This window comes from Pezoporus wallicus, unplaced genomic scaffold (genome assembly GCF_028554395.1).
Source record: "Pezoporus wallicus isolate ANWC-B61680 ecotype Strahan unplaced genomic scaffold, APGP_CSIRO_Pwel_v1 contig_2543, whole genome shotgun sequence".
NCBI classification, from domain to species: domain Eukaryota; kingdom Metazoa; phylum Chordata; class Aves; order Psittaciformes; family Psittacidae; genus Pezoporus; species Pezoporus wallicus.
This window is the reverse complement of record NW_026638172.1, coordinates 2,426,171-2,449,199: the sequence shown is the minus strand read 5'-3', so window position 1 is coordinate 2,449,199 and position 23,029 is coordinate 2,426,171. Positions and strand designations below refer to the sequence as shown.

General features: G+C 38.2%; 1 protein-coding gene across 3 annotated transcripts in view; it reads right to left on the bottom strand.

Moving 5' to 3' along the window:
- The window catches only part of DGKH (diacylglycerol kinase eta), a 160,780-nt gene that overhangs the window by 61,801 nt on the left and 75,950 nt on the right, over window positions 1–23,029 (bottom strand). For 2 of the 3 annotated variants that reach the window (XM_057409708.1, XM_057409709.1), the window contains exons 3-4: window positions 7,812–7,922; window positions 6,521–6,601 (exon numbers count right to left, since the gene is read on the bottom strand). In XM_057409708.1, coding sequence (XP_057265691.1) covers window positions 6,521–6,601; window positions 7,812–7,922 — 192 coding nt within the window. Of the gene's footprint in view, window positions 1–6,520; window positions 6,602–7,811; window positions 7,923–23,029 lie in introns of those variants that run through there. The other variant, XM_057409710.1, reaches the window with a different exon arrangement.

Below are 23,029 nucleotides of genomic sequence, written 5' to 3'. Positions count from 1 at the left end.
GAAGGTTAAGCAGTTCTCACATTCCCTGAAGTTTTCATAGTCCCTGAAGAAAAGTCTCAATAAAAGCTCTGAAAAAATCTGGGTGAAAACAAAGAAAGCGAAGTACGTCCAAGTCTGAGAAATTAACACTATCATCTCTCCAACACACTGCAAAAGTCTGGCAACAGATTCTGTTTTCCAAGCCCACTGTGAATATTAAAAGCTAACTTTCTAAAATCAATTAGAAGAAGCTAATCTCTATGATGAGAGCTGACTGATGTCAGAAGCAGCAGGGCTGAAAAGCAGTATGTCTTTAGGCCTGGCTGAAATATTCAACTTGAAATTCTGATGAATCATAAGAATTGAGTTTCCAGTACAACTGGGCAACCTCCCATTAAAAGCAGCAGCAGTAGGATTCAGAGGTGAAAAGAATTAGTTTATGTTTTAAGCTGGTTCCACATAAGTTATAAACCAGTTAACTTTACATCCCCCACCAAGATGTAGGATACGCCACATTCAGAAATATGGATGGAAAATATGGTAAACAGAGTTCTGGAAGAAAACAATATAAATTTTAACCACAGTTGAAGCACAGTTGCTCCAACTGAGTATTTGATCTCACTGACCTATAAAAAATACATAACCAGCTCAAAACAACAGGTCAAAGGAAAATCAACAAATGTTTCGTTTTCAGAATCTATTCAAATTTACAAAATATTGAGGATTCACAGACAACTGGGTAATGACTTTGTTTAAAAACAGCTTAAACAGAACCCTCCACTTTCAGGACAAAGTGAACTATTAAGTCTGGTTAAAAAAGTGGAAATCAGAGAAAAAAGACAACTTTTTGTAACAAAATTACATTCAGGGACTACCTTTAATGAAATGCCATTCATGTTTCGGTTTTTTTCTTTATATAATATGGAAAAAAAAGCTTTAAACCGGAACTAAATTAAGCACTTCTGATCAAAAAAGATAAAATACCAGGTTGACCCATAATTATTTTTTGTTTAGCCCTTGAACTGAAAAGATCAATTATTTTATGTCCCAATTATGCAGTGAGATGAAAAGCCAAGGGAACTAAAAATGGTAAGAAGAAATAATAAGAATTTTAAAAATGGGAAAAGATTAATAGATAGCAAGCATTATTCTCTTATAAAATTTTGTGGTGCAATTCTTAAACCGGAAGAGAATTGTAAAGTAGAGGCAGATACGGGAACGTTTACAGACAGCATGAAACTTTTACTACTTAGTTTACCTCTTTGATGAACAAGGCACTTCAGAGAGAGCTAAGCAAGGTATTAGACAGTACAGAGACTTGAAAAAGTTCAGTGCTGGTAAAAAAAAAAGAAATACACACAAGAGAAAAAACACAGAAGCATAGAAGAAGTATTTATGAATCACAGACAGCTCCAAATTAAGAGGAAAAAGGATCTTAACATCAGTATAGAGGATAAAAATTACGTAATATGTTGCTGCTGCAGAAAACAGACAAATTGTGGGACCCATAAGGAATGTAAATGACCGTTAATTTAGAAAATAGTCCCAAATATCTATTATTTGTGCTCCCTGAGTGCCAAACTGGTCACTTCACTTAAACATGATGCTGCAGAATAGTAGTCAGAAGAACAAGAAGAATAGGTAAGAGTATAAAAAATGTAAAATGGTTAAATCAAAAGGAAGCAATAAAAAATATAAAACACAGAACACTTTATAGGTTTCTATTGCTTTTGCCTCTTAACACTAGGTGAGAATACTTAATTAAAGCCCAGCCTATTAAGAGTTCCCCAAGGAAGTATTTTTCCACAAGGAAGTATTTTTCCACAGAATAAATAATTAGACTGTATGGTCTATATGGTCTATAGCATCACTAAACCCAAAAAATATGCAACAATTTATGATATTAGACATTTTTGCAAGCATACCCAGAATCCTAGTAATTAGTGTTATTGGCTGGAATAGAAAGTGCCATTTCCAGCCAACTTCTAATTACTAAGAATTGCAGTAGGCTTTCCAGGACAGCAGATCTGCCTACGGCAGCTTCCTCCCTCTCAAGATGACCACTTTCAGAAGATGCATATTCAACAAAAAATACTTGATTCAGCACCTGATTCAGAAAGCTGTAAGCAGAGTTCTGTAGTTTAGGTGCCCTGGATGACAAAGCTCCTGTCATAGCTAAAGGAGTTGGTTAATAATCAGCAGAGTCTATACTGAACTGAGCAATTACAGGAATCTACCTTAAAGAGCTATTTTATCATAGATACATAATTTAGGGGTCTATAAACCCATGGTTGCATCCCACCCTGAAGTTAGGGCAAGCTGAATCCCCATCCTGAGTATCATCTAGCATGTTAATTTTTGTATTCCTAGAAAGTACATTCCAGAAGAAGAGCGAAATCATTTCCTTGGTACTCTCAGATTCAATTTGATAACAGCATTAATATAGCCAGAATTTCACTTTTCTGAAAATAAATATAGTAAGAAATTGATTGTCCATGGCTCTGTGTAATTTTTAGATGCACACTACAAGTTGGTCTAACCCACATCAAATGCCTAAAACCAGCTATATGAAGTAATGCTTCAAAGCTAGTATTTCTACCCTAAAATTGTTTACATTATTTATATCACATTTACCAGTAAAAAAAAAACAGAAATTAATTAAATGTTTCAAACATCAGTTTGGAAGGATTAAATACAGGTGCTGCCACACAGTGCCTGAGCATTTGACATGATACTCTAAAATAGATTTATAATAACCCAGGGCATTTTATACATCCATGTGTCTTAACACCTGCAAGGCAGCATGGTTAACACCACAGATTTATTGTGTGCATCCACTCTTTGTTATCAAAAGCAAGGTAGTGGTAGAAACCTAAGCCAAAAGTTAACCTGTTAAAATCTCCTTTTAAATTGCAATTCATAATCACCTTTTTCTGACCCAAGGACCTTCAGTTATCGAATATGCCTGTTCAAGAATAATTTTTAAATCACAATTTAAAATCCTCTCTAATACCTAGTAGAACAAAAGCACATCACCAATCCTCCAGATGCCCATGCTTGCACGCTAAAGATCACTATTCAGCTTCATTCAAACTCAAGTCTTGTTTTGAGAACAATAAAGAGATTATTTCTAATTGCACTTGAGATTTCAACATGCCATCTTCCATCTCTACAAACCGAGGAACATAAGGAACTACAGCTCTCAGTAGAATTGGTCACTGCCCCATATGCTTGTGTGCAGTAACGATAGGAGACTGATTCTTCCCCAAAGTGTCCCCAACAATGTAACATGCTGTGCAACTACATTCCTCTGGTTGTGCCAAGACAACAAAAAACAACCCTCTGAGGCAGAAGCAAAGCGCTATGAAAAAACATTCAGCAGAGAGCCCAACACCATTATGAGGATCAGTGCCCCCCCCATGCTGCTGAACTGCAGGGATAGGGTGAGCAAAAGCCCCTGCAGGCTCCTGACGTGGCTGGTGGGGAGGATGGTGCACATCTTCCATGGCTGAATTGGCTTCTTGAACTTCTCTCTCTTCATGCAGACTTAGGAGACCGGTACCTAACATGTGAGTAGGAAGAATATGGCCTTGAAAGGGTCTTATATAAAGACTCTGAAGTAAAGGGAGACCTTTTCCTCTGTTATTTTTATCTTTGCCTCTAGACAAGAATGCTCAGAACTGCAAAATTCCTACAATCTATTACAAGGCACACTAGTGAAAGCTTGTGCACTAGGAACTACTTGCTAGAAATGAGTTGGTTGTTCACTGAAAAGTAATATCGTTAGCAATAAAGGAAAAAACTGAAACAGACGAGCTGGTTTACATTTAGCAGCTTCTCATTTTAATTAGCAGATACTTATTTATCCCTTTACCTCAGTTTGCTTGCAGTAAGAAAGGAAAAATAATTCTGGTGAATAAACAGTGATATTGAATTACTAAAATATTCTGCAAGTACACTACAAACAAACTCAACCTTAAATCTGTGTGCTGTGACTAATTTTAGGACTTGAATTTTAGCCAAAAAAAGAGCATGGAAAATCTTGACATGCACACCTCTGTCTCCAAAGAGACAAACTAGAAAGGGCAAAAAAAGGCAAACAGTAGCTTCTACAAGCTGGAGGTGGAAGATCGAGGGAAGGGGAAGGATTTAGCTGAAATGGCAAAAAGATATGGAAAAAAATTATTTTAATGTAAATTTTTAAAGGTGTGTTTTCATTGCAAAAATGGAGAGTTGGTGTATAATCCATCTACATAAGTTTGTGTAAAAATATTCCCTAGAGGGGCAAGGAAACAAGAAGAGTACATTAACTGGAGAAAGCTAAAGTTAAGGGTTTAATTTTTGCCTTTTTAACAAAGGAAATGATAACGATCACTTAGAACATAAAAAATAATTTTAAGAAAGGCTGGATTATCTTTTTTAAGATGGAAGGGAAAAAAAAAGGCAAAAAAAAATGTTTCTTTTTATTTATAAGGAGTATTTCTGGAAAGCTAACCAGTCACCCCACCCCCAGTCCCTCACTCCAAACCAGTGCAGGCAAGGCCAGAGATGTCTTATTTCACTGAGCTGTGTTGCCGGGAGACTGGATTAGGCAAACACAAAGAAAAAAGCCAAAAGATTAAGAGAGATGACGAGCATTGCCATATTTCACAGTCAAATCAGGTGACACTTCAATCCAGGAGAGCTGTAAATCACTCAAAATGAATTTGAAAACTCCTGAGAGAAAACACTGTTTGCCTTAATTTACCCAGGATATGAAAATAAATAGTGCCTCCAAAGGTGTTAAAGCTGTAGCCCCAGAGATTTCTTTTTTCACTACTGTCTTCCCCAGAAGTCTTAATATAAGATACAAAAAATGCTTCTGGTGAAGAATGAGATACTGAGAGTCCCTAAAGGATTATAAAGGATACCCACACATCAAACATTGTCAGGAAAAAAAAAGAAAAAAAAAAGTAAAGAAAATACCAGAACCAAACATGCCATTTTTCTTTCCCCACACCCCAAGATCATAAAATCCTGGAACATCTCAAGTTGGAAGGGATCCATCCATAAGGATCACCAAGTTCCCCTCTCATTGCGGGACTACTTCAAACTAAATCTTATGACTAGGAACATTGTCCATATACTCCTTGAAGTCTGACAGGCTTGGTGCCACATCCACTTCCCTGGGAAGCCTGTTCCAGTGACCAACTACCCTCCCAGTGAAGAACTTCTCCCTAACTTCCAACCTGAACTTCCCCTGGCACAGCTTCAATCCATTCCCTCGTACCCTGTAGCTGGTCAGCACAGGAAGATCAGCACCTTCACCTACATTGCCCTCCTTGAGGAAGATGTAGACTGCCAAGAGGTCACCCCTCAGTGTTCTCTTTTTCAAGCCAAGTAACCTCAGTTGCTCTTCAGAAATCTAGCCTTTGAGATTCACCATCTTGGTCATTCTCCTCATAGATGGACGTTCCTCTATTGAGGTGCCCAGAACCACACGCATTTCTTGAGGTAGGGCTACACCAGTGGTGTAGAGTAGGACAACTACCTCCATCCACCAGCTCACTATGCTGTACTTGACACACCCCCGGACATGGTTAGCCCTTCTGGCTGCAAGGGCACACTGTTGACTCATATTTAACTTGCCATCAACCCAACTCTCCAGATCTGTTTCCACAGGGCTGCTCTCCAGCCCCTCATCCCCCAGTTTGTATGTATAACCAGGGTTAATCCCTCCCAGGTGGAGAATCCAGCATTTAGGAAATCAACACTTTAACAGAGAATAATAGCTCTGCAGGTTAAGAAAAATTATGACATTGCAGGCTGCAGGAGAACTCAAGACCTGCAGATGGACAACTTTGCCCACAATCTTCCTCATAGCTAATTCTTGTTCACAAAATTTACTTTTCCAGAAGTTAAGAAGGACACAGCAGAGGAACTGTGTCAGATGTTATCACTTAGCTCCAACAAAGCAGTTCAACAATAAATGGCAAGGCCTGTGTGCAAAACACACATGTGAACTAACAGGAATTTATGAACACTTTTTGTTTCTTATACCAGTATCAGAATCAAGGTACAACTGTGAAGACAGCTCTTCTATGTGAATTGGAACTAAAAAGGGATATGACCAGCAATAAAAAAAATAAAAATACAAATACACTTCAACATGACAGAAAACCAGAAAGTGTAAGAAATTAAAACAATAACACAAATACATTTGGATCAATTCAGCATGCCCCCTCAAAAAGAAACTACGGCCTAAAATCAAGCTTTACTAATAAGTACTAATGAAGTACTAGTACTGAATCTTGCTGTATTTTTAATGCCTTATATAATTACCATCTTCTGAAGCAACTGTTATCTAAAATGCTAATTTCTGCTAAAAATTAAAATCACAGAAACAAATATATCGATAGCTGATGTTACATTATAGCATTTCTAAATAGAGGACATTTTGTTTCCAAAGAGAGGAAAATAAGAAGCAATTCAGAGGATTCTTGTTTTTCTTAGCAGCAGCCTATCCACAGCTTTCAAGACCAGTATTAAAATGGATCCATACCGTGAAGCTGTTGTTGACATTTTTTGTGCTTGATTCAGCTACGCTGGCATCTGACAGGTCAACTTCATCAAATATTAGAGACTGTGAATGGAAAAGAACATAAAACCATTAAATATAGTCTGAGCCCACTTTCAGGTATGCTTACAGTCTGTGCTTTCATTTCCTTGTGTCCATTCCAATTGGAAAATAAAAATAGAAAGAAAAAAGTGGTGAAACAAATGTTGAAGTCGTTAGTGTCACTCTAAGCAATGAACTGAAATTTCTGGTAATTGAATTGTGCATTTAACGGACAGTACATATACAGTCTTAGAAGAAAAATGCAGTTATATACTGGGGAAAATAGCATAAAAATATTGTCCTTCATTTCACAGATGCTTATCTCCTGCTTCTGAGTAAGAAACATGATAATCAAGAAAAGCAGATATGCCACCATCTTTTTAAGTTTCATCCTGGAAATAAGGCTGGAATATTCCATGAGGAAATCAATGTCCTTTTCCCACTTTTCTGTTTTTCTAAGAAATGCTCTGCCTAAGACCTTCAGTAACATGGTTTAATGGTGAACTTGGCAGTCCTGGGGTAACAGTTGGGCATAATGGTCTTAAAGGTCTTTTCCAACCTAAAACAGTTCTATGATTCTATACATAAGAAGAAAACATAGAAAACACTGATGATGTAGCACTATCTTAGCCATCCCAACAAGCTAAAATGCTCTCAGTCCCAGCCCTGAGGAGGAGGAAGGAAATGTCTTTCAGAAAGAAGTATTCCCCTCTGCCCACCCCCAATTTTCCCAGCAAAAATTCAGTTAATGGGAAACAGCTTTTTCCCTTGTATATCAGTTTTGGCAGAAAATCTTCCTATCTTGATTTCTCATAACCATTTTCACCTCTCCAACGGCAATATGGGCATTGGATTAGAAGAGTTTTAATGCAATCCAGTTTGAAGGGTAACTTCTGAGCATTACCCAATTTTTATGTTTGGGTTTTTTTTAACATTAGATTTGACTGCCTGAGAACCATCCCCTCAAAAAAAAAACACAACTCCTTAAGACGAAATTACTATTTGTCTGAATATTCATAAAGGTTAAAATATTAAAGTAACTGATAAACTTCACTAAAAAATAAAAAAATCAAGAGAAATCTTCAGTCTTCTTTAGTTAGATACACTACATCTTATATACAGCAGTTTTTAAATAAAACAATCACTAAAAATCATTATTATTATTGCACTTATAAATCTAAACAAAATTGGAATTACAGGTGTATAGCATTAGACATTAATACTACAGAATTACCTTTGAATCCTTAGCATAGTAAAGGGTACGCCCTCGAAGTTTGAAGTAACGCTTTTTCCACCTCTGAAAAGAACTGGTTTGCTTCAGTAGTAATCCTTCTTTTATACTTGTCTGAAAAACATTAAAATACAGAAGACCAGGTAAATAAATATCTAAATAGCCACACATACAGAGGAAAGTTACACCTTTTAAAATTTATGTTACACCTCATATAACTGTGAATTTAATCTTGTCTCTATTCACATAAAATTGAGACTAATTCTCTGTCAATCAGACTTTGCATTGCTATTTTTCAAACAAACAATGAAAATATTGGCAAAATGCTAATTTTACATGTAAACTGAAAAGGCAGTCAAGAGGCATATAATTATTCTGAAGATGAACACAAAATCATTCCATTGTCTGGATAGCTGCAAACCCACAAATATTAAAATGAGCAATAGCTGATGGCGGCACAATTCTGAAAAAAAATGCTAAAATCCATCTACACAAGGTAATTTCCAGTTCTAAATTTGATTATGTTGATGAGAAAAACAATTTCCACATAAGCACTAATTCAACAAGGTACTTAAATGTGTGTCTGATTCAAGCACAAGAATTATGCTTTTAAAATAGAGGGAATGATCCACTATGATGCAAGCCATGCATGACTTCAAGTGCGTTGGTGAACTGAAGCCTGCAGCATGAAACCAGCTGCACATTAGGAATAATTATTATATGGAAAGTGTGAGAACAGTAACAGCTAGGGATATTTTTACCAGGCAAATATTTTTAGTCAAAAAAATGTTTCGTTGATCCAAACCTTTCCACTGCAGACTTAACCCTGCCTACATAAACCCCATTTTTTGAAATCAGTGTGACACAAATTAGTGTATTTTAAACATGCATGCTGCTTTTGCCAGTGTGTGTGGGATTCATCCAACCTATTACAGAAATTCTCCACTTAATCAGATGAAATGACATGACACAGCATACTAATTGCACGAGTCTTGAAATTAACTTCCTTCAGCTTTGAAGCACACAAAGGGTATAGGAAAAAGCAAGTATATTTGAATATTAGGAGGAGTAGGTGGCTGGTCTCTTCTCCCAAGTAACAGGACAAGAGGCGATGGCCTCAAGCTGCACCAGGAGAGGTTTAGAGTGGATATGAGAAAAAATTTCTTCACTGAGAGGGTGGTCAAGCGTTAGAACAGGCTGCCCAGGGAAGTGGTGGAGTCACTGTCCCTGGAAGGGTTCAAAAAACATGTAAAATCTTAGTGACATGGTTTAGTGGTGGACTTGGCAGTCCCAGGGTAATGGTTGGACTTGATGATCGTAAAGGTCTTTTCCAATCTAAGCGATTCTATGATTAAATTCCAAAATGGCCTCTAATATTCCCAGAGTATTTCCAATTTGTAGTGTAACAACACGATTTTTAGACTATGTGATATAAACATCAGTTGAAGTTATTCTAGAGCTTTTAGAGAATTAAGCAAGACCTGACCTAAAGTTCATGAACAACTTCTGTTATCAGATGTCAAATTCTCCTTAACTTTAACAGAAGTAATAAAAATACAGAAAAAGTAGAAAGTACTCTAATGTTCCTACCATTTCCTTGCAATGAGAAACATTGCTGTTATGTACATACATTGCAGCCTTCATTTAGACATTCCTGATGTCACAAACTAAGAATATGGTCCAACAATCACAAGGCAACTGAATTAATGCTCTCGAAAAAAGCAACCCCCTCAGATAAAACATAGCAGCTTCAAGTTTGAATTTATCTCATTTCAGACACTAACAACCTGGATCAACACACTGGGTCAGCCCCCTGGCTCTGGCTAAGGGGTAGAAGTTCCCAGCTTAAAGGGTCTGCTCAGCACACATCATTTTAAGACTGCTTGCAATTTTCTGACTAGACCCTAAGATAAGTTTGTTTTCTATGATATAAATAGATTTAATTAGTTACCGAATACAAACACTTATTCAAAGCTGTCTGTTTTATCTGTTCAGCACTTCTGTTTCATATCGCCCTCTGAGGTTTACAAAGCTCATCACACAGGATGGGAGCAGATGCCCCGTGTATTTATCAATGGCCAGAAAATGTAAGACCAGAGAAATTCAGTTGCAAAGGAACAGCACCCCAAATACACAGCAAGCCCTGACTTAATGGAAAAATTTCCAAACTGGAAGGAAATCCACATTCCCTAAAACACACTGTGCGTACTAGAAAACAAGAGCATATACATCGTACTGAATATTTTCAGGAATTTTTAAATCTGTTCAAAGAACATAAATCTCCCTAAACCTTGAGCTCTGACTCACTAAAGAATTAACTCTTTCATGTCATTTTTATGTCTGCATAAGCCATTTCCCCCTATTTCCACTCACCCCAATACCAGTCCTAAAATCAAACAAGGAATATCAAAATTAAATCTATTTTGAAAATCAGCCATTTAAAATTAACTCCCTAAAGCTGACAGTAAAAAGCTATGTAGGCTTTACAGAATGCAACGCTTACATTTTACCACCAACACTGGTCTGAGGGTTGAGCATCTTAAACAGACAATTCCATGGCTGCAGGCATCAAAACTGAGCATAAAGTATTGGCCCAATATCCTTTATTAACTTCATTTAGCCTTTAAAATGTGCAAAAAAACTTCCAGCTGCCAACTGAGTAATCTGGTAATAATGCTTTCCTGAATCTACACACAAGTCACAAGTCAGAGCACTCACAGTAATTTGAGATTGGAAGGGGCCTCTCAGGTTATTGAATTTGGGTCCACATTACTGCCTACCACCAGGTCATGTGAAGTTTTCCAAAAGCGTACTTTCAGGCTATAGGTACACCTTAAGAAAGACCTTTTCCTCTCCCAACAGCAATTAAGACAGTGCTCCAAGATCTAGCTGTTCTGAGAAACCTTCTTCTAATTAATCTCAGCTGGTCATTAAATCTGAAGCATAAGCAATAATCACTGCCAGTTATATTAACTATCTTCCTACTGTAATGTAGGAGAAACAAGAAGTGCACATCCCGTGATCCCATGTTACTTCTCATTCTCACATAACCACCTCTTACCTGCTTACTAAAGCCTCTGACTTCCCCATACAGCATCTTGTATCATGTAGCAACACAACATTCTTCCAGAAGTATGGGACTATAATAATGATAGGGTAGGGTAGACTAGGGTAGAGTAGAGTAGAGAAGAGCAGACTACAGTACAGTACAATATGGTACAGTACAGTAGAACAGAACAATTAAGATAGAATCCCTAACGATCTTTACTACATTAGCCATTAAAAATTGGGAAAATGATTCACAATATTACAGTCACAACATCACAGTGCTCCGCAGTGGTACGTTTTCCTGAAGAAATCTAATTATAAAAATCATCACCACATTCCATAAAATTAAGGTGTACATGTATGATCAATTATCCAAGAATGCTGACTGTAACTCGACATTGTCATAATGTAAATGACAAAAATAAATGGGATTTGTGGTTTTTTTTATCACTTAAAAATTAGAGGCATTCTATTTCATAGATTCTTCTATATCATCAGATTTTTAAATATTCAGTATACAGCAGTTGAAAATTAGAAGCTAACATTTTTCATTTCAAAGACCACCAACTCCAATGCCTTCACTCAGTTTGAAAAGTCTCACATTTGCACAAAATTCAATTTTTTAGTTACTTCTGCTGCTAGGAAGACTCAAATAAAGAAGAAAATATTCTGAACTTAGAAAACACTAAACTGACTATGGATGCACTACTGGCAACAGCAAGCTAAAACACTGAATGATTACAGATAGAACTCTCCTCCCTACTCCTTTTCAGATATATAAGTGGACATGCTGCTTAAAATGTATCAAGAAAGTGAAGAAAAGAACATCAGAAAATTTCTGAAAGTGAGGAGAATGAAAATTAGAACAGGAAAGGGCATAAAACAGGGAAGGTCAAACTTAAACAGGAAATTAAGAAGGTGAAGAAGAATTTAAGATCACCCTGCAACAGATGCTCATGCTGAGACTAAAATGGCCCTTAAATACTTTGAAAGATGAAAGACAGCTAGGGGGTTGGTAGGATCATTTTTCAACAGAGGTATGAAAAAGATATTCAAGGATGAGAAGGTCACAGTGAAGAAGCTCATCAAATTCTTGGCATCCATCTTTACCAATGAAGCCAATGATACAGTATCTCACACGTCATGTCAGAATCATAGAATAGTTAGGGTTGGAAAAGACTTTAAGATCATCTAGTTCCAACCCCCCTGCCATGGGCAGGGACACCTCACACTAAACCATGCCACTCAAGGCTTTGTCCAACCAGGTCTTGAACACTGCCAGGAATGGAGCATTCACAACTTCCCTGGGCAACCCATTCCAGTGCCTCACCAACCTAACAGGAAAGAACTTCCTCCTTATATCCAACCTAAACTTCCCCTGTTTAAGTTTTAACCCGTTACCCCTTGTCCTATCACTACAGTCCCTAATGAAGAGTCCCTCCCCAGCATCCCTACAGGCCCCCTTCAGATACTGGAAGGCTGCTATGAGGTCTCCACGCAGCCTTCTCTTCTCCAGGCTGAACAGCCCCAACTTTCACAGCCTGTCTTCATACAGGAGGTGCTCCAATCCCCTGATCATCCTCATGGCCCTCCTCTGGACGTGTTCCAACAGTTCCATGTCCTTTTTATGTTGAGGACACCAGAACTGCACACAATACTCCAGGTGAGGTCTCACGAGAGCAGAGTAGAGGGGCAGGATCACCTCCTTTGACCTGCTGGTCACGCTCCTTTTGATGCAGCCCAGGATATGGTTGGCTTTCTGGGCTTCAAGCGCACACTGAAGCCGGCTCATGTTCATTTTCTCATCAACCAAACCCCCAAGTCCTTCTCCACAGGGCTGCTCTGAATCTCTTTGATGTTCTTTGTAACATCTTCATCAACATGAAGCATTAGACCAGCCAAATCCCTAAGTCATGTGGACCAGACGGCAGTGACCTGAAAGCCTTGAAAGGACCACTTCCAATCCTGCTAAGACAGTAAAGTCCATAAGAAAGGATAATATTGCTGAGCCCATACACATCCAATGGGGAAAAGTCAACAGAGCTTTAGTAAAGCAAAATACTGCCTTGTTACCTGCAGTGATTTCAGGGGGTAGAGGGAAAAGCATGTGGATAAATGAAAATCCAGTGGACTCAGTTTTTTTAGGAAGCCTTTGACAAGGCTTCCCACAAATGATTACTTAAGAAATTAAATTAGAATGGAATTGGAAAAAGGGGGTTCTTGTGGACTTAGAGTTGTTTGAGGGATAGGAAGCACAAGTAGATTTTAACAGTCACTCTCTCTTCTGGATTCCCAAGGAATCAGCTTTATTTAAATTTAATGACCAAAGAAGGATTACACAATGGAATCTTCAGACTTGAAGAAGATACTAAGCTCTTCTGAGTAGTCAAAGTCCATGCCAATAGTGAGGAGCTTAAAGTAGGTTAGAAACCTGAGCAGGAGGGCAAAGAGGCAGAAGATGAGCTTTAGCCCAGGTAAATATAAGATGCTTTGTTTAAGGGAAAAATCTAAACCTCACTAGCATTCTCACATCAACTTTGAGTGGATAAGAGATCTGGGAGTCACAGTCTTCTGTGCTCAAGCACAGTCAGAAAAGCCATAAAACTTAGGCTGTCACCAAGAGAAGTAGCAAAACCAAGACAGAGAGTATCATTTACCTGCTATATAAAATACTGTTGTACCAGACAATTCTGGTCTCTCCAACTCAAAAATCAGGGTTAAGAAAAGGGACAAAGAAGGGCAACTCAAATGATTCAGAGGATGGAGAAGCTGCCTTTTATGTGTAAGAGACAAAAAACCCCCTGGAACTCTTCAGTTGAGGAGCAGAAGTCTGAGGGGGTAATATGGTCAAAGTTTAAAAAAGCATTAAAGCAGAGTACAGTGTATGCAGAACTATTGCTCAATAAATCCCACAGTCATAAAGTCACAGAATCAAAGAATAATTTGGGTGGGAAGGGACCTTGGAGGTCCTAGTTCCAACCCCTCTGCCATGGGCAGGGACACTTTCCTCTAGACCAGGCTGCTCAAAGCCCCATCCAGCCTGGCCTCGAATATTTTAACAAGGAAGAATGTGATGAATTTATATTCAGATCAGCTTAACAAAAATAAAAAGCAGCACATCTTTACATAGCATGTAGTGATTTTTATGAAGCTTACCATCACAAGATACTGTCAGAAAGCATCAGCAAGTACAATAACAGGATTAAAAACACTCAAAACCACCACCTCTGTATGTGGTCCCTTTAATCCACCAGGGGAAGTACCATGGGAACAGACTGCAGCCAAACTCACATGCTGCTGCTGAACAGCCTTTCCTATTCCGCTACTGAAAACAGATTATTGTCTGACCCAGGAAGTAATTTTACAGCTTGGATTTTTCTCGCTGTGTTGACAGTATCTCTTTTGCTTTAAAGTGTGATGTTTGTAAGTGGACCTAGGCCCTCATTTACCAAAATAATTCATATTTGGGCTGTTGACAGATCAGGTCTTTAAATTTAAAAAATAAATAAATAAATAAAAGAATAAGATTCAATATTGTTTAAGTCCTCTGTGACACTTCCTACTCATATGACTTTGCAAAGCTGATTGTTAAAATAAAACCAACCCTCTTCTGTTTAGGTATTGCAGAGGCTTCAGTACACTTTCACCATCTGCACAGGTATGGCTTTAGGCAGACTGAGTCTTCATTACACTACAAAGTAAAGTACCACAGCTCATATTAATTCAGAGATGCTTAAAATATTCCATGTGCTCAGCAGATCAAAAATTACTTTTATTATTAAAAAATGTGACAATCATACTCTCAATTTTGATTAAAATTATGACCCAGGAATTCCAAGCTTGTTATTTTCTTGACAACCTCTGTACAGCAGCTTCCATTACTGTCACTATGCTGACAGATCTTGCATTAGTTATGTCAAAATAGAAATAGATTTTTATCAGCCAAGAATAAAAACTTCATCAGCTGCTCAGTGCAAAGTTACATTTGTATTGAAGATTCTTGATCATAGTGAGGGGAGCCTGACACCTGAAAATTAAAACCAAACCAAAAACTATGTCATACCTATGAATCTGTACAGCTAAAAATGGTCCAAAAAATTGAAAATCAATATGATTATGTTGACTATATAACACTGCCTTTATTTCAATAACTGATCACACAGTAGAACATGTGGAGCTAAATCACAGGGCCTCAGCAGAGATGCCCCAGACTGGAGATGCTGACACATCTTCCAGTTTACATTAGTGACAGAGAAATAAGGCATATGATTGCATATGCTCAGTCTGTCATTGTTGATGACAGTTATCCCTGCCCCACTGAAGAATGAAACAGTCTGGCTAGCTTTGAGCAAATTCCCTCCAAAATCTCAGCAAAAGCCAGCTACCCCCACCTCCCCCCCACAACACTAACCTGTGACTAAGCATCCCCATTTTTGTGTAGTAATAAAACAGTAAGTTCTTCCAAAGTTATGCTTATATTCTGTATTTCTGGAATCATTTATGTGGATGAATTCCAGCCCAAGTGAAACTGTAGTAGGAATAAATGCAAGTATACAGCTCATGCCATGCACTTTTTCCTCAGTCTTGTTCCCCCTACATGTCCCTTCCAGCCTATGGAGACAAAATGGATTTTGCATTACTGCTGTTAAAAAATAATAATAAAAAAAGAATAGTCTTCAGCTTCCTTTACGTGGAATATATGGAAGTGTAATAAACCATGAAGTAAATATGAAATTGCAGTGAAATTGCCATAAATAAAAACATCTTAGTAGCAAGGTGAAGTTCAATTAGCAGATTGATTTAAAAACAAAGGTTATAGCACACCTCAAAAATGAATGGGATATTGCCATATTAGGATGAAACATTGCACTGAGAATTAAAAAACAAACAAAACCCCCTATTTTAGATATCAACTTGTACTAGATTGAGAATTGGAGAAGAAACTTTATCTGCAGTTCAAGTATTTAAACTCCTAAATTCCACCCATGTACATGCTGATCTCACTCTGTGTTTCCATTAATCAGGGCATGAAACAGCTGTAACACTCTGAATAAGGATAAAACACTTCACAGGACTGTGATTTAGTGACAAAGATTTACGGGTCTCGATGTCATTACACAACTCAGCTTAAGTAGTCTTAGAGTAGTATTTTAAAGCTGCCGTTTGGAGCTTCAATAGTTGTTGCTTTTAAATTACACAGAGATTTAAAACAACCAAGTCTAACTGATTTTGAGAGAGAAGAATATAAATGGTGTGCATTTCAGGAAGAAAAAACTTGAGAAAAACCTGAACCCAAATCCCATAATAAACAGTCAAAGCACACAGCTGGCAAGATTTTTTTCCTTTACCAGTTATTTAGGTCTTGGTCTCAACTAAATAGGAGGAGCACTCAACACACTTGCCAGTGTGTAAAGCAGATGCAGTGTAGGTCCAAAATAAACCTCACACAGCAAAATGAAGAAAAAATAAAGAAAAAAAAAATCCCATTACATTTCCACAGAAAAGTTCAAACTCTTCCTCTAGCTCTATCCGGTGTTAATATGCAAAGAACATCTGATCATTTAGTTGAGGAAATCTCAAAGTCATATAAGAAAAAAATATTAAACACTGCTACAAACTTTCAAGCAACCCTTTCTTGAAAGCAAATCCTAAGTTAAGCTTGTCATAACAAACCTTCTGTGTTTTACTTCTTGCAGTTTCAGGTTTTGCCCCTCTGAGAATGTTTAAACAAATTCCAGTGATGCTGTCAGATTCCCTAGGAGCTATGCTGGGTCGAAAGGAGCCTACGCAAAGCCACTTAGAGGCTGTGCCTCCCCAGGGAAAGCCGAGGAACAACTCCTTTCCTTCTTGCAGTCTTTTTCCATACCTCTATCTGAATTCCACTGCTCAAGTTATGAAAGAAAAAGCTTTTAGCAATTGAATTCACACAAGGCCAGGAAGAGCTGTAGGATAAAATAGAACAGTTCGGTTGGAACAGACCTCCAACCATCATCTAGTCCAAAATATACATAGTGAAACATACAATATCAGGAAATCTCAGTATCACATAAATGTGTTTAAAGAGAATAAGTTCTTAGAATCTTTGTATTTATTCACTTATTTGAAGAGATGAAAACTGTAAAAATACCATGCCATCCATTCACTCCTTAACCTTTTCTAAATTACTAATTGTTTTTAGAAAGTGATTGGTCATTGCAGCTGATATCTTACACAAAACTCAGGTCTATATTGACAAATAGACACCAATTTCACAGACAGTCCTGTGAGCTGCAGATTCCTGATATGTTTAGAATTACAGAGAAGTTTATTAACTGAATACCCCAAGCAGTCCTGAATTCTTATAGTGTTTCCAATGGCTGCAGATACAGAGACTAAATGGTTTAATCTAATTCAGTGGCTGCACTCCATTGCAAGTTTATATTGGTCCCAATTTTGTTTTACTGGATGGCACATAAAATCCTGGATACACATTAATCATGTCTTGAATTACATTTTCTAGTATTTTTCCACTAACAGTCTTAGCTTCGTACTCCACTTCTCAAATAGTTAAATCAAGAAAACCTTTAATTCCACAATAACTCAAAAGCAAGACTCTCTTGCCTACCTATACAACTTTTGAGGCATAAGGAGACGAATAGTAATATATTTCTCACTACTGAGAAAATCAGCTTTAAGTGAGAAGGCAGCTAAAATTATACTAGTGAAATACACAACATAGGAAAATAGAAAAGCAGTGTACAGCAAGAAGCACTTAGAAGAGCTGTATTAGAGCACTATCAGTATTACAGATAGTGAAAAATCATTTTGCGTTATCACCACAGTTATTTACAGAAGGCAAAAAAACAGAGTAGATATGCATTGGAAATCTATTCCCAGTTTGACCACAGGTTTTATGTGTGACCTGGGAAAAATCGGTTACTGTGTGGTTTTTTTACTCCACTTGTGGAGTTTTTGGTCTCCACATTCTTCTCCACAAGAGTCTGGTTGTGATTTCTAACCATTTTATTGTACGTCTCACTAGAAGTGGCATTTAATTTTAATCAAATTTTTTCTTTCATTTCTTTTTGGATGATGGGGACTTCAGAAGTATTTAAAGTGGAACTAAAGAATTCACAATCCCTATCCTTTATTATCAGAATGATAGAAAAAAATGTGGAAAAGCACAGAACTGTAAACAAAGCTGCAGGATAAAAAGTTGCATTTTGAGACAAGGAATAACACAGAACTTTTTACACCTCGTACTCTACGGCTAATACTGGTACTGTAGGTTTAGGTTACATATATATTCACAATTAAGGAGCATAGCTGTTGCAGAATCACAGAACAGTTGAAGTTCGAAAGGGCCTCTGGAGATCCATCTAGTGCAGCCCCTTCCAAAAGCGTCACATAGAGCAGTTCACCCAAGACTACATCCAGCTGAGTTTTGAGTATCTCCAAGGATTGAGACCCCACAACCTCCCTGGACAACCTGTCCCAGTGCTCAATCATCCTCAAAAGGTCCAGTGGACTTGTGTACGTTCAGTTTAAATATGTCCAAACTTGATCCTCCACCTATGGTCTTGCTTGCTCCTGGCTTTCCCATCAGTCTCAGGGACCCGAGATCGAAGAAGACTGGTCTTACCAATAAAGACTAAGGTGAAGGAGGTGTTGAGTATTTTAGCATGCTCCATATCCTTTATCACTGGGTCCCCTCCCTCATTTAGCAGAAGGCAAAAGTTTGCCCTAGTTTTCTTTTTTTCTGCTGAGGTACCTGTAGAAGACCTTCCTGTTGGCCTTTGCACCCCTTGCTAGATTCAATTCAGGTGGGCTTTGGCTTTCCTAAGCCCATACCTGCATGACTGTTCCTCTAAATTCCTTCTGGGTCACCTGCACTGCTTTCATCTTTTTATGTCAGCTTTTGTAGAAGCACCTTGTTCACCCATGCTGTAGACCACTCTTAAGACTATAGCACTATCACTAACAGCCAGGTTCTGATTTTGTCTTTCACTGTACCTTCTGTTAGTTCTAAAAGCGAAATTCCTTCTAGCAAAACCATACCTTTTCTCTACATTTGCTTTTCCTATAATTCCTTACAAATATTACTGAGGTACCCCTTGCCCAATTTCTCCCAATCAGGATTTTCTTATACAAAAATCTAGCACTTGTAGACAATGCCTGGAGCCCAAACTGGCATCAAAAATTGGATCTCTGGTTACTGCATTTTAATTAATTTGGAGTTATTAAATTTAGTAGGTAAATATTATATAGCTTAGTCTATTTTGGAGGAAAATATAAATAAAACTAGTTTGTGATACAGTACTGAGTAAGTGCCAATCAGATCTGAACATCACCTTCCAGGCCACTAACAGTCCCCTGTAACCTCTGATAGGTGGCTTATGCATTGTACCTCAGTTCTGAACAGGTAGAAAAGAAATAACACTTCCTCACCTCAGATGTTATGTTGACGCATTCAGCAGCTACATATAAACATTACATGTATATCTACTGAACCCCTATAAAGTTAGGAAATGGATTATTACCACAAGAGTGCTGACGTGTTCCCCCGAAGAGCAAGGCACTTTTAGTAAAGGAAAGGGTCTCAGTTGTTTCTAGCAATTCTCATGGTAAAATCCTATTTTTCTTCCCAATCTTTAGCAGCAACCCTGGTGGAAGCAGAATTCTCATATTACAATGAGAGGAGGAAATTCTCTTTTGAGATGACCAGAGTGGAGGGCAGAAGAATAATACTTTGGACCCTCCTTTCCCCTGTTTACTGACAGGAAATAAGAGTCTGTAATTACTTTTGAATTCACATTCCCTTTGTGACCAGGCTTATTCATGTACATGCTATTTTCTCTCATTCAGAAAACACAGTAAAGCTTCTTCTCCCAAAACACACATTTCTGACCAGAGCAGGGCAGACCAGTAATTCTGAGTTTTATACAGCATGGCTCATGCTTGTCTATCCATCTAGGAGCCTGTTTTCTGACTCTAAATAGGCTCTGGCTCTTACTCCATGTCCAAATCCTTGAGTCCATGGGAAAATCAGGGAGTGGATCCTCTTGAATCATTTTTCTGAGCATGTGAAGGAGAAGGAGGTAACTGGATACAGTCAGCATGATCCTACCAAAGGTAAAGCATGCCTGAACATCAGGAAATCTTTTCTACTACTACTGCATCAGACAATAGCATAGTACCTCCCATTCCACTTGCTGTTCAACAGTTCTTATTGCTAAAACAGATCAAATGTTGTAGTCACTCACTTCTCTTCTTTCAGTGAGTTGAGCAGTTAAGTATGGACTTTTTTTTCAGGTTTAAACAGGTTGATGGTATTTTTTTCCATTTAAACAATTTAAATTGCTATTAACAAAACAGTCCTAGTATAAAACCAAGTAAAACTAGGAACATGGAAATAAATGCGCTAGAATAAAACTTGACTGTAGCTGTTATTGTTTTTTCTTTAATTGAAGAAAGTACTTTCCATTTTAATAAATTCTCAGTTTTCTAAAACCTGCCACTTTACATATCCGTTGTGTTAGAAGATTTGGCACCTTGAAGGTAAGTGTATTTATGTGGTTTACAAGTGTGCTTGCTTTCAGATTGTGATGCAAAAGGGGAACTAAAAAAGACAAATTTTATTTCAGCTTCAATAAAAACTCAAAAATATTCTGAAATCTTCATTTAACAATGTATCCTCCATACCAACTAACAAAATCAGAGACTCATAAAGGGCCTAGAAGAGGCATAAAAAGATCTTTCAGTCCACATGCTTCGCCAATGCAACACTGACTGTGTACAGATTTGCAGAAACAGGTTTACCCATTATTTTATTTAGGTGTCCCATGTTTTCACTTGAAATATTTTTCTGGCCATTTGTTGGCAAAAAGGTCACTATCGTTCAGCATCTGCATCACAAGACAGTGCAGAATCTAGTTGAAGGCCTGTATCTAGTGGTATTTCCCAGGGGTCAGAAGTGGGTGAAGTCTTGTTCAACTTATCAGTGACCTGGATGAAGGGCTAGAATACACCCTCAGCAGGTTCACTGATGATAAAAAAACTGGAAGGAGTGGCTGATACACCTAAAGGCTGTGCTACCTCTCAGCAAGACCTGGACAGACTAGAGAGTTGGGCCAAGAGGAACCTAGTGAAGGTCAACAAAGACAAGTCCTGCACCTAGGCAGGAGTAACCTCATGCATCAGTACAGGCTGGGGACTGACCTACTGGAAAAGCAGCTCTGCAGAGAAGGACCTGGGAGTGCTGGTGGACAACAAATTAACCATGAGCCAGTAATGCACCCTTGTGGCCGAGAAGTCCAATGGTATCCTGGGGTGCATGAGGAAAAGTGCATCTACAGTGTCAAGGGAGGTGATCCTCCCCGTTGTACTCAGCCCTGGTGAGGCCACATCTGGAGTACTGTGTCCAGTTCTGGGCTCCCCACTTTAGAAAAGACAAGGAATTACTGGACAGGGTCCAGCGGAGGGCTATGAAGATGATTATGGGACTGAAGTATCTCTCTTATGAGGAAAAGCTTAGAGAGCAGGGCCTGTTTAGCCTGGAGAAGGGATGACTGAGAGAGGATCTTATCAGTGCATACAAATATCTTAGGTAAGGGTGTTAAGAGAATGAGGCCAGTTTCTTTTCAGTGGGGCCCAGCAACAGGATTAGGGGCAACAGGTACAAACTGAAACACAGGAAGTTACATTTGACAAAGAGGCAGAACTTCCTTCATTTGAGGGTGTCAGAACACTGGAACAGGCTGCCTAGAGAAGTTGTGGAGTCTCCTTCTCTGGAGATATTCAAAACCTGCCTGGATGTGGTCTTGTGCAGCTTGCTTTGGGTGAACTTGCTTTGGCTGGGGGATTGGACTAGATGGTCTCCAGGGGTCCCTTCAAATCTCAACCATTCTGTGAATCTTTTCTTTCAACATGAATGAGGTCTGCATCTGCCTTTGCCAGCCATTCTTGGACTATTCCCATAAGGCATTTGCCTAAGATGTTCTTGAAGTCCCCAGTTACAGAAATCTTCCACCACTAAAATGTTATTCCTTGTATAAACCTCTCTTGTTGCACTTTAAACCCATAACACGTGCATACAGCACATAAAGTAGATATGATTATGCTGTGTGAAACCTATCCATGAAGTACCATTGTCAAGAGTGTTTATGAGCAAGAAGTTCTACTCTCCCCTGGGATGTGGACTGAGTGTCCTATTTATTTCACTGGCATTTCACATAAAAGTGGAAAGCATGGAAAATATTTTTTAAAAATAGATGTGGTTAATCAGATTTCTTCTTACATTTCCTGATCATGTTCCTTTGGTATCTACTTTCTTCTGTTTAAAATATTTTTATTCTCATAATTGCTTACTTGTGTTCAATACAGATACTACAAATTTTTGAGACTCATCCAATTTCTAAGCATTAAGTACTTAAGGAACGTCTGCAGTCCCTGTCTTTTCCCTATGGTAAGAGCTGGAGGACTTTGCCAGATAAACCATAGAAGATCTTGCCCATGCTGTCTCCTATGTTCTGACAGTCGCAGAAGGGAAGATGCAGCCACTGTGCAGCCTTTCAGATTAAGCAGCTAGCAATAGTAAATCTGAGTTGAGACAACACAACTGGTAACTTCAATGTTTGAGGCACAGACACGCATGTTTTGGGACCAGTAATTTGGAACAGAAATGAAGTGCAGGTGCTCCTTAGCTCTAAACCCACCAAAACTTTTGTGCCAGAGCATCCCGTTTTCTCTGCACACTTGTGCTCGAAACTGAGTTACATTCAAACTTTCTCCAGACACAGATGAAGTTTTCAAAAACAACCTAAATATCATTTAAAATATATTAATCGGATCTAAGCTGTTTGATGAAAATTTTAGATCTACAGGATGATCTTCCATCTTCTTTCAAATTAGCTAGGCTTCAAAGAAAATTCCAAGAAGAATAATTCTAGTTATTTGTTATAATGCTTTTCCTGATAAGAAATGAAAAGCCCTTTAGTTGGAATAATTTAAGACAGAATTATTAGTAAAAAATCTCATTTGCACAAAGATATTGTGAGCTTATTAACTGGTTCCAGACAGTAGTTAGAGGAGCTGATCACAAGACCCAGATGAAAGAAAGGTGACAACAAAGTCAAAGCACCCACATCAAGAGTATTTTCTGAGTCATCTGAATTTATCACTCTGACTTCTTCCAA